At 46.7% G+C, this 12,500-nt stretch overlaps 2 protein-coding genes across 4 annotated transcripts in view; one reads left to right on the top strand and one right to left on the bottom strand.

Annotated features, from left to right (window-relative positions):
* il1rl1 (interleukin 1 receptor-like 1) overlaps positions 1-5,580 on the top strand; it is a 5,791-nt gene extending 211 nt beyond the window's left edge. The window contains exons 2-12 of one of the 3 annotated variants that reach the window (XM_083682144.1): positions 277-315; positions 971-1,040; positions 1,475-1,721; positions 1,812-1,992; positions 2,118-2,268; positions 2,510-2,581; positions 2,707-2,833; positions 3,068-3,213; positions 3,400-3,537; positions 4,105-4,269; positions 4,753-5,580. In XM_083682144.1, the coding sequence (XP_083538270.1) occupies positions 977-1,040; positions 1,475-1,721; positions 1,812-1,992; positions 2,118-2,268; positions 2,510-2,581; positions 2,707-2,833; positions 3,068-3,213; positions 3,400-3,537; positions 4,105-4,269; positions 4,753-5,135 (1,674 nt within the window). In that variant the 5' untranslated portion in view covers positions 277-315; positions 971-976 and the 3' untranslated portion in view covers positions 5,136-5,580. Of the gene's footprint in view, positions 1-160; positions 316-970; positions 1,041-1,474; positions 1,722-1,811; positions 1,993-2,117; positions 2,269-2,509; positions 2,582-2,706; positions 2,834-3,067; positions 3,214-3,399; positions 3,538-4,104; positions 4,270-4,752 lie in introns of those variants that run through there. The other 2 variants (XM_083682143.1, XM_083682145.1) reach the window with 2 other exon arrangements.
* Positions 1-12,500, bottom strand: part of arhgap20 (Rho GTPase activating protein 20) — a 243,720-nt gene that overhangs the window by 135,872 nt on the left and 95,348 nt on the right. The gene's annotated exons all lie outside the window — the stretch shown is intronic.

Here is a 12,500-nt window from a genome sequence, read left to right as displayed (position 1 = left end):
ACAATACGTTCGGTGTGCTCCCTTTCGTTGCGGCTCCTCTACATCCCATTTTACCATTACAGTGTGTGTGTGTGTGTGTGTGTGTGTGTGTGTGTGTGTGTGTGTGTGTGTGTGTGTGTGTGCGCGAGTGTGCGAGTGTGCTAGGCGTGCATCCCCTAGACGTAGACGAGTTTTGATCAAGAGTCATAACACCGTGGTGTGTTACTGTAAGAGCGACTGTGCCTGCGTACTTCTCAGAGCTGATGTCAGATCATAATGTCAGATCACTTCTTTCAGTGTACTCAGAACTTCAACTGAGGGTGGACGGTTGATGAGGTAAGATAAGCTTTCAATAGTGTTGGTTTTGGATAAATACTTTAGAGAGATTCAAAAGACAGATTCAAAGCTAAATGTCAATCAGAAAATATTGGTAATAACCTTTTTTATGTGAACATCGTACTTTTAATGTGATGTTGATGTACTGTACTCAGTATGAAATCCTGTCAGTTCAAAATAATATGCTATAGGTCAGATTATCATTTATTCAACAAAAGTATTATATTATCCATTGTCCATCTTTCATTTTATTGTCATATGATTTAATTTGTATTGTTTATTGACAGTTTTGGGTTTAGGAAAGGAAGTATTTGTAAGTTGTTTCATGTCCATGTAGTAATTCTGTGTCGTCTGCTTTGATATTATGTGACTGTTCTCTCCCTCTCTCATGTAAACACTGAATGCATTTTTCAAATAACTCCAACTGTCCATCTGTCCAACGTTCCATCAAAGAATTAGAATGTTTCAACTAAACATACTTCTTCTGTGGTTTCAGCAGATTGAGTAGATACATATCACGCAGGCAATTCTGATCTGACTTGTTTCCTGTTTTGAACATTTTCCGTCCGTCATTTATCTGTGTGTGTGTGTGTGTGTGTGTGTGTGTGTGTGCGCGTGCGCGCATGTGTGTGTGTGTTTTCTCTTTTTACTATAGTTGAAGATGGTGGATGTGGTCGTGTTGGTGCTCCTGGTTCTGGCTGAGAGTTCTACCTATGGACACACAGGTGCAGCATCATCTCTGTGACTCTATGACATCTCTCATACAAGGGAGGCTGGTGGAGGTAGAAATCAGAGGACAGGCTCATTGTAATGCATGGAATGGAATGAGGAATTTTGATACCATTCCTCATTCCATTCCATGCATCCATTCCATGATTATAATACCTACAAGTCCAAACCAGAGTCCCTTCGTCTCAATATCAATCGCATATAGCCTGCATTTTAGATTTTTAGATTTGTTTGATAGATATATCATTGTAAATATATGAAAATTACCAAATCTATGCATGTATTATGAAATTATGTAAAATCTAATATAAAGAATGTATATACCCGAGAACATCATAAAGATAGTACAAACATCTTTATCCTTTTACATGAGGATGTGATGTTCTTCATATCTCATCAATCTCCTGTCCTGTACGTTCATATGGGGCAGAAACTTGCAAAGTGCATGACAAGGATCGAACCATTAACGCGATGGAGGGGGAGGCACTGTGTGTACCGGCCCTGCAGGGCCACATGGAGGAGGCCAATGTGACGGAGTTCACCTGGTTCAGACACGGTCCAGACAACACCACCCAGGAACTCACTCTCTCTGAGGAAGAGCAGATACACCACCACGGACCTGTCCTCTTCTTCCTCCCGCTGTCCATCCACCACTCTGCTCACTACTCCGCCTACTGGTAACTGGTTAGGTGCGTGCATGCATGTCTCTCATTAATGTGTCACTCATTAATAGTTTTTTTTTCAAATGCTTTGTTGCCATTGGCTAGGAGGTCAGCAACATATGGCTGCCACATGTTTGTGATGTGGGTGGTGGTGTACCCAGCCAGTCCCTTCAACCACTCCCTGCTCTACGTCCCCGTCTCAGAGGACTCTGCCTCCAACGTCGACATCCCCTGCCCTGTGGAACACCTCTGTCAGGATGGCAATGGACACCTCACATGGTTTAAGGTAGTTGTGACAGGCGGGGTTCGAACCTGGGTCTCTCACATGGAAGACACAAGCGTCTACTGTTTCAAACACACTATGTGCTGTGGTCTGTGGTCTGTGGTCAGTCTGTCTCCGCTCTGCTCTAGAACTTCAGTCTCATTGCGGCCCAGAGGAGGAGCCCTCTGTGGGTGAACGGAGCATCTAAAGCGGACGAGGCCTTGTACACTTGTGTGTGTACCTGGAGACACGGGGGAGGAGTCTACAACACCTCAGCCTCCATGATGCTGGAGGTCACAGGTGTGGGGGGAGAGGGGGGGCGTGTCTCTGTGATGTCAGCTGACCTGAGACAGTGCAAGTGGAATTCTTTAGACATTTGCCAGAGTTGGCAAAAAAAGTAACCCTAACCCATTTCCATTGCAGCACATAGTAAACTACTGTATATGCAGTATATAGGCTTTTATCAATTATCTGTCTATCAATCTATCCATCAATCTGTTCATCATCTTTCTCAATGCATGCATGTTGTTGTGTCCCCTAGCTCCCTCTGCCTCCCACCCTCCCCTGATCATCTCCCCCCCGTCTGACAACTCCACAGAGACCACTGCACTGGGTAGGGACTGGGAAAACAGGGAGGGGGGGGGGGACCTCCCCCCTTATGTGTAGTCTCTCCTCTGGTTCTGTAGGGTCCAGTATAAAGCTGAACCCTGATGTGTAGTCTCTCCTATGGTTCTGTAGGGTCCAGTATAAAGCTGATCTGTTCAGCGTTCTGTGGAGAAAACAACCAGGACGAGTGTCACCTCTGGTGGGAGATGAATGGACTGGTGATACGCTGGAAGACAGGCTACTCTGTCAACTTCACCAAGTACACACACACACACACACACACACACACACACACACACACACACACACACACACACACACACACACACACACACACCCCTCTGGAAAGACAATAGCAATATAACTGGAAAGAATTAGTCAACAAGTCCCAACAAGTCCTTGACATTTGAAGCCTGATGTTTGAGTTACTGATGTTTGAGTTACAAAGGTCTCATTCATGAAGGCTGTGTTGTTGCTGTGTGTGTTGTTCTAGAGAGCAGGAGGCCTCTAAGCTGAGTATCTCCAAGGCTGTCCTCACCATAGACAGAGTGTCTCACAGCGACTTTCACTCACAGTTTAAATGCAAGGCCATGAACGACCAGAGATGGATATCTGCTGTGGTCTATCTCAGGCCAAGAGGTTAGTGGAAACACACACACACACGCACGCACGCACGCACGCACGCGCACACACACACACACACACACACACACACACACACACACACAGATGAATATTTGTCTCTCTCAGGCCAATAGTTTAGTGGAACACACACACACACACACACACACACATTGTCATATCTACCCTGTCCTCGTCCCTTAGTGACCATGGTGCCACACATCATAGCGTGGGTTTGTGTGGTGCTGCTGTTCCTATTGGCTGCGCTGGTCGTGAAGCACTTCGCCATCGACCTGGCCCTCCTATCACGAAGAGTATTCACTCACTATGGACGCCCCGAGGGTAAGGACACCTCATTAATACACATACGCACACACACACACACACACACACACACACACACAGACAAATGGATTCCTACGCATAAGCTTACATTCTATACAACAGTGGAGGTTGCTGGAGGTAGACATCGGAAGACGGGCTCATTGTAATGCATGCATCCATTGTAATCCATTCCATGCATTACAATGAGCCCGTCCTCTCATTTCTACCTCCACCAGCCTCACCTGGTATGCAAGCATGTTAGAACATGTAGTTCCTCATAACACCACATGGGGGCAGTCTAACATTGTGCAGTGTCTCAATATCTCATTCTGCTCTGAGACAGTTTTTGAGGTTTACAGTAAACTGAGTTGAGAAGACAACAAACAATCAAATTGGGTTTGAAGTGGAAACCCTGTGATTCACTCCACGCATCTCAGATGCAGTATCAGATGCAGAGTATTGACCTGGTTGTGTGTGTGTGTGCGTGCATGTGTGTGTGTGTGTTCATCATGCGTGTGTGTGTGTATGTGTGTGTGTATGTGTGTGTGTGTGTGTGTGTGTGTGTGTGTGTGTGTCTGTTTTCAGATGGGAAGGTGTACGATGCGTACGTGGTCTACCAGATGCAGGGCAATGACCCGGCTACGGAGGAGAGAGTGGGTGACTTTGTGACCCGGGTTCTGCCCAGCGTCCTGGAGCACAAGTGTGGCCTCCGGCTCTTTATCCATGGCAGAGACGACCTCCCCGGGGAAGGTTGGCGATTTGGACGGATTATTAAGTTAATTACGTGTTTATCATGTGTAGATTTATATGTCTAACATATTTGTATGGAGCTTTTTATTACGAATGTTGTTGCAAAATGCTTCAGGCAAGCTTCAGTTAAATACCTTTCATAGAGTATGTTCACCCATAGACTTGGGACATGCTTAGATCTGTGAGAGTAATGCCTGGCTGTTTCCACATCTACTACCCCTGGACCAGGGGAGGCCTGGAGGTGGAAATCAGAGGACGGGCTTGTGGTAACGCGTGGAATGGAATGAGGAATGGTATCAAAATTAATGGCACGTGTTTGATACCATTCCGCAGTCCGTTCCATGCATTACAATGAGCCCGTCCTCCGATTTCTACCTCCACTGGCCTCACCTGCCGTGGACGGTCCCTTACCCAGTACCACCATTCAGAAGTGAACCTGACCGTGTGCCTCTGTCCCTCTCCGTCACCATCTCTGGTCCTCAGACCGCATGGAGCTAGTGGAGCCCTGCATGAGGCTGAGCAGAAGACTGATGGTCATCCTCACCCCGGGGTCCGGGTCAATATTCGAGGAGTACGACCGTCAGGTGGGTCTCCACCAGGCCTTGGTCCACAGTGAGATGAGTGTGATCCTGATCCAGCTGGGGGTCGTAGGTCAGCAGGGCTACACACACCTGCCGCCGGGCCTGCAGCACCTGGTCCGCAAGAGCGCCCCCCTCAGGTGGGAGGAGGGACAGTACGGCTCCACCACCCCCGACTCTGCCTTCTGGAAGAGGGTTCGCTACATGATGCCCGCACCGCGGCACCCTGCCACCGTTCATTCCCCTGTCCACATTAGGCTGGCCTACCACGGCCAGGACAAGGTTTAGAGGACTTTGTTGTTGTTTGAAAGGAGAGTCATGACTGGGAAAGCTTTCTCACAACTGAGATGGTGTCCTTATCATACAGGTGTGTAGGGGGTTAAGGGGAGGCTGGTGGAGGTAGAAATCAGAGGCCAGGCTCATTGTAATGCATGGAATGGAATGAGGCCGTCCTCCGATTTCTACCTCCTCCAGCCTCCCCTGAGGAGAGTGGCTAACGATGCTAACGTTGCACTTATTAAAGGTCGACGATATGATATGAAGTTGGCAGTTTCAGATTCACCCAAGCAAGATGTTTTTTCTTTATTATCATTATTTGTAAATTTGCCTTTCTTATTAATTCATTTGATCTATATTATTCTTTATTTGTTATTGTGTATTTTCTGTAAAGCTTGTTGTGTTACATTTTTGTATGAAGTGTGCTATACAAATAAAGTATGATTGGTTAATGGTTGATCATTAATTTACCCCTTATCATTCTTCTGTAACACTTTACATGAAGGTGCCCTTTATGTAGGGTTTATAAATCATTTATGACTAGTTTATAAACAAGTGATTATTTATAAACTACAGTACTCTTATCATTTACAAACGAGTTATACACAATGTATAAACACTTTATAAAGGGCACGTTAATGTAAAGTGGTAACCACTCTTCTAACCAGCCGAGATGATATAACAGTTTGCCCCAACAAGTTTGAAAAATACTCCCATAAATGCAAATTATTGTCTCCATCAGAAACATTGATATTAAAACGCTGACATGACATTGGCTATATTAACGACTTAAAAACAGGTCCTGGCGTGTTGGGGGTGCTGCCAGTAGCGCTTAGGGGGTGTGTCTGAAATATTACTGCAATTTTTAGGCCAGATCTTTCAGCGCACATGATGGCACTTGACCTGCTTATTGTCACGATTACGCCTCTTGTTTACCCTTTAAGAACGTAGTTTTTTTTTTTTTACCATTGTATTCAACTGAGTGGTTTTTTTTAGGCCGTTTCACGAGTGTTCTATAGTAGCATTCTATAGTCATTGTTAGAGCAGCCGACTGGGGATATGCAGAGCTAGCATGGACTGATTTGCTGTCTTTTCAATTTAATCATTAATTTTCATCCAAAATATGTTACAATATTTGTTTAGCAAATATTGTAACGATGACTGCTCGTCTGGTTCAACTTCATTTAGCGCAGGTTCGTCAGCAGCATCTTCAGCATCCACGTCCAAAAATATCTCCCTTATATCCTCGTCGATAAGCTGACGTCTTTTTGTTCGCCCGGACATGTTCCCTTTCTATACTTCATTCTACGTTTTTATTATTACCTTAGATTACGTTCGCTACTTGTGTTTATTCTGTATCACTGAATGAATGAATGAGATGCCGGGTATGTGGCAGCCGCTATGTGTTTCAAACTGTGGATGCGCTGATATTGCGCAAATAAAGTTGCAATTATAATGGGACAAGTTGGAGGTGTCTGCGCAGTTATTATACTTATCCAAGTAAACAAAATGATAACGACAAGATCATATGGAGAGAGTCAATTATTGACGGAAGGAGAACAATGTTAGCTTGTGTTAGCAATCGAGCCATAGTGCTAGCCCACACAAGGTCATTGTTGCGCTGCAATTGGAATACTCAGGTAGCTACCCGTGTGACGGTACGCTTTTATGGAAAAGCAGGGGTCATCACACCAGTGTGTCGCTACGTTCTTAAAGATTACCGCTACAGGCGAGACAGCGCAGTGATGCTTTCACATGTTACCGCCGACACAAATTGGCAAAATGCCTGCAGTTGGACTTGCACCGGCTGGGAATAGATCCCATATCATGTTTGATTTGTGTGTCCCTCATTTGTCTTGGGTTGGAACAGAGAAAATACTTGCAGAATCTTTTCCAAACACACCCCTCATTATTGCACTGATGCAACACGTTGTGGTGCACTAACCAATGAGGACAAATGTCACAGGCTGGAATAATATTTCATGTAAATGTCTCTCCTGTCTTCAAGAAACCTGCCTGTCCGCACAGAGCAGCCTGGGTGTCAAAAGTTACGTAGAGACAAGCTAACCTATTCAGGTAGCATCGCTGGAAGCTGGCATGTACCATCAAGATAAATGCTCTCATGTCAGTGTGTGTGTCATGTGTTCAGCTGCTGATGCTGACGTTGCCATATGCTGTATCAGAAGCTAATCTTACACCATCTCACAGCCATCTGTTCTCATGACATTTAGACCAGCCTCGTGTTACATAACCCCCCCACACACACCTGAGGACGCTCTGTACTACCCACGCTGTGTGTGTGTGTGAGAGAGAGAGAGAGGGGGGGGGGGCGTACACATTAAATCAATGACAGAAAACTGCCTGATTGTTTTGGCATTTCGATACAATAGATACTGTAGATAGGTGCACTAATCGTAATACTTTTGAAAAGGGAAGAAACCGTAAACATTTCGCATGAGACAATCTTTTTTTACAAACCTGTGAAATAACATTTCCGCGGCCTATATGTTGATAATAGACATAATAGAATAACTTTATCAGACGTCCTGGAGATGTAGGTAACTCAATGTTTTGGATCGAAGAGGCGCAATTACGCTGAATCCAGAAAAAAACGGGATTATGAATGCGTTGTGAATGTGAGTAGAACTTTAATACCCCATCATTTAGTGTTGTCAACAAAAAATCTGTGACATGTTACAATTTCGTACCTTTAAAACTTCTCTCTCCTCATAAGTGCTTTAGGCTATTAAGATAACAGAAAGCCATTCTTTTCTTTTGTTTTTTTTGTGTTTATGCAACGTTCGTTTTCAGATTGAATCTATTGTTGACACAAATCTTCTTTGTTGGGTTTGACTTGGACAGTGTCCAAGCTCTAGCACTCAACATCTGGTAATGAAGGGTAGACAAACATTCATCTATTCTTCTTCGCCATGCATCAAATAATCACATCATAAATAATAAAATCACAATATATTATATAATATTGACCATATATCAAATACCTAACCATAATCCTAACCCCCCTCCTATATGTATATGCATATAATGTTGTAGAGAGAAGTAGGTCTTATGTTTTAGTGATTTATGTGTGTGTGTGTGTGTGTGTGTGTGTGTGTGTGTGTGTGTGTGTGTGTGTGTGTGTGTGTGTGTGTATGTGTGCGTGTGTGTACGCGCGTATGTGTGTGCATGGTGTGGGTGCGTGTGTGTGTGTGTGTATGGTGTGGGTGCGTGTGTGTGTGTATGGTGTGTGCGCGTGCGTGTGTCTGTGAGTATGTGTCTCTGCATATGTCCCCATGTCCCCTTTCCCCTAGTCTCTAGCAGGCCCCAGACATGACCGTGGCCCCCTGGGTGTGTGTGTGTGTGGAGGGAGGAGGGGACAGCAGCGATGACGTTTGGCCTAACAGCTGGCAGTAGCCCATAGGGGACCTGCTCCTCTGCTTTGTTCCCCCCTGCCCCCGGTGACACGGCACTCGCCCTGCTGCCCCCCAACACCCACCCACCCACCCCTGCCCCCCACCCCCCCTGCCCCCCCACCCGCTGGACCCCCTGACCCCCTCATCCTGACCCCCCCCCCCCCCCCCCCCCCCCCCCAGGACCAGGCCAGCAGGGGATGATCCATCATGACTTAATCACAGAGCGCCAAAAACACACAGCAGAGACACAATAGACACACAGACCAGGAATCACTGCTACCACAACACTACACCTAGTTAGTACTGTTACCACAACTCTACACCTAGTTAGTACTGTTACCACAACTCTGTGGTCAGACACAGCACAGAGTTAGTGATTATCCACCTCCTCAGGTTCCCTACAACTCTAGAACTTTAGAACTTTAGAAATTCAGCCTAGTTGAATGTAGTGTGATGGTGAATAAGGTATGGGAGCAGACTGTAGACTGACTGTCGGTCTCACAGTGTCTATAGAAGAAGTGAATAGTGAGCAAAACGAGAAAGTGAAAGCCCTGTGCACAACCTTCCCAAAATGCTGATTCCAAAAATGTTGCACACTTGAATGAACCTTAGATACAAGACGCGTTTCGCATCTGCTGTACCTTGTAGAATGTGTGTGTGTGTGTGTGTGTGTGTGTGTGTGTCAATGTGTGAGGTTAAAGTGTTGGTGTGTTATTCAGTACATCTCACTGATGTCCTCTCTTCCATTCACTGGGGTTGTAAGGCTGTGGCCCTACTCCATCTCCATTACCACAGCAGGGCTGTATGAGAACAGCAGGTGGTCAGGGTGTGTATGTGTGTGTGTGAGTGTGTGTGTGTGTGTGTGTGTGTGTGTGTGTGTGTGTGTGTGTGTGTGTGTGTGAGGGGGTGGGGGGTCGTAGAGGACTCGGGATGTACAAAGGACTGGCCATAGGCCTACTACCCTCAGGGTCACCTAAGGGCACACACACACACAAACACACACACACACACACACAAACACACACACACACACACACTCTCAGCATGAGGCGCTGTTAGGTTCCTCTGACTTGCTGTCCCCCTCTGTAGGGGGAAGCATGTGTGAGGGCTGTTAGGCGAGGTATGTGTGTGTGTGTGTGTGTGTGTGTGTGTGTGTGTGTGTGTGTGTGTGTGTGTGTGTGTGTGTGTGTGTGTATGTGTACATGTAAGGACAGAGCATCAGCTGCCTGGGCTCTTTTACTACCTCTTCCTCTTAAATTGACCATGGAGGCCTGGGGCTCCAAGTGTAGGCCTTGTGGCCTGGGGCTAGAGTAATCCCTGCTGCCTGAAAAGGTGTTTACATAGTGGGCTTGAAGAGTAGGTGTTTTCCTGGCCATAGGGATTCCTACTGTTGCACAAGTCTATTGGTCAATAGGATTAGGAATTCCATCCCTGCGTCAATCCATCCCCCTCTTCCCTCTTCCCTCTCTCTCTCTCTCTCTCTCTCTCTCTCATTCTCCATCTCCCTTTCGTTTGTTTGGTTTCTGTTTGAGAACGGCCATTTGCTCTGTGTAATCTGACTGTGACTTTTACAACAATCGTTTATATGTGAGCACCTTAGAACCTCTGGTAGTGTCTGTCACGGGGGCCACCGCTAGCTAGCAGGACAGTTAACACTTTTTATTATATATATATTTTTTTTTACAGTTTTTTAAAGAATAAATCCTCTTTTAGGATTTAAACCAAACAAAGGGAGACATTGTAGCTATCTCCTGGATGGTACAATAAGCCTGGGCAGAGCAGAGCAGGCTTGTCTTGTGTAAACTCTTCAGGGCTTGGTAAGGTACAGGCACTGAGGAGGACACCTGTTTATATTGGTCCTACCAGCAGATGGTCCCCCATTCATAACCCCCAGGGGACGACGGAGCAGTCAGCTGAGCTTCAATTACCCAGTCACCACCACTGCTAGTCAAACAGCAGAGCCTGCCCGGACACACACACACACACACACACACACACACACACACACACACACACACACACACACACACACACACACACACACACACACACACACACACACACACACACACACACACACACACTCATCTGGTGCTTCAGTAACATTCTCCCACCCATAGCCATCAGTAATCTCACCTAGCACATTACTGTAGATATGTGTGTCATTGTTTTACATGCAGCATCCTAACCTAGCTCCCTAGCCCCTAGCCCCTAGCCCCGTAACCCCCTAGCCCCCTACCCCCCTAGCCTCTTAGCCCCATATCCCCCTATCCTAGCCCTCTAGCCCCTAGCTCCCTAGCCCCCTATCCCCCTATCCCCTAGCTCCCTAGCCCCCTGGCCCCCTATCCTAGCCCCCTAGCCCCTACAGTAACTATCATATCATCCCCTCAACCCCTTATTGCTAACAGTAGAAAAGCCAAACGCCTTAAGCTTTAAGCCTTAAGTATCATTGGTACTTAAAGTGAATGACACATTGTAATTCAGTTGATGTGGATGTGACTTCAGCAGAATTTAGCTTGTTGTTGGTTGGTAACCGCGAGACTAGTATCTACTTTACTATCAGGCTAGGCTTTCCAATATGGAAATCTGTCCATTGTTGGAGCATGAGGTATATCCAGGGAGTGCTCTGTGGTTCACACACCACTGGTTGGGTTTTCTGAAGAGCTATATGCAAATCACAGTGTGGAAACCACCTTGTGGTATTTGCAACAGGGTGATTTATGTAGTTCTTTGTTGGCAAAGCTGTTAAATTGATATATTGGTGTTGTTAATGGGCTACAGGAATATAGGATTGTTTGTTGATTAGTTGCTGTGCTGTATGTATTTATTGAATGTGTTGTGTTGTTTTATTGTTTGTTTGGTGGCTGTTTGTCTTCCATCAAGGACCACATTAGAGGCATACCTGTCTACATCAGGGGATGCCTTACAATGAGCCCGTCCTCCGATTTCTACCTTCACCAGCCTCCCCTGATGTGTTATCCGATCATCTAGGCTCTGTACTTTTTAACTGGAACATGTTTTAACCCCCCAAAAATGCATCAAATCAAACCAATGTAACTGAGCATCTCTGAGAGAGTGAGGGTGAGATGGCATGGTAACAGAGGGTGAGATGGCATGGTAACAGAGGGTGAGATGGCATGGTAACAGAGGGTGAGATGGCATGGTAACAGAGGGTGAGGTGGCATGGTAACAGAGGGTGAGGTGGCATGGTAACAGAGGGTGAGATGGCGTGGTAACAGAGGGTGAGATGGCGTGGTACGGTGGTAACCCCAGTTACCTGTCTCTTCGTAACTAAGACAACCACAGAGTTCTAAAATAGTCCTTGTCACCATCAGATGCCTTTGAAAATACACTATTTTGTCAAAGTGTGTCCACACAATAGGGACTTTTCCCCCCTTTCGCTTTGTCCTTCACTCTGCCCCTCTCTCTCTCTCTTACTCCACCTCAGCCTCTCGTTACACTGAAAGCCCCCCGTCCCCGTCCCCCTCCAACCCCATCTCCTCTCTAACACCCCTTTTAGGAACACACACTACTTTTAACATAATTCAGCTCATTGTCTTGCCCCCCACCCCTCCACCCCTCCACCCTCCACCCTTCCACCCCCCAGCAGAGACACAAAGGCCTGTAGGCCCAGGCCCAGGCCAGGCCGGCCAGGCAGGCAGGCAGGCAGGGAGACAGGGGTCCCCAGTGGGACAGGTGTTCCCCAGGCCTAGGGACCAGGGCATGCCTCTCTCTAATGGGCCCAGCCTGGAGCCTGTGGTGCAGCTGCCCGCCTGGAGACGCCTTTGTGTGGCTCCCATTGTCACCACACGGCCCTCGTCCATTCATGGCTCGGGCTGGGCTGGGGGCGGGGGGGGGGGGCTCCTACTTGCTTATCTTAGTGCACTTTGGTATGTGTGTGTGTGTGTGTGTGGAGGGAGGGGGGGTAGTTCGAGGGGGGCGTATGATGTGTGTGAGTGTGTAT

Source organism: Argentina silus (assembly GCF_951799395.1).
Source record: "Argentina silus genome assembly, chromosome: 12".
Lineage (NCBI taxonomy): Eukaryota > Metazoa > Chordata > Actinopteri > Argentiniformes > Argentinidae > Argentina > Argentina silus.
The sequence above is the reverse complement of the archived record's forward strand: the minus strand, read 5'-3'. Positions and strand labels throughout refer to the sequence as shown.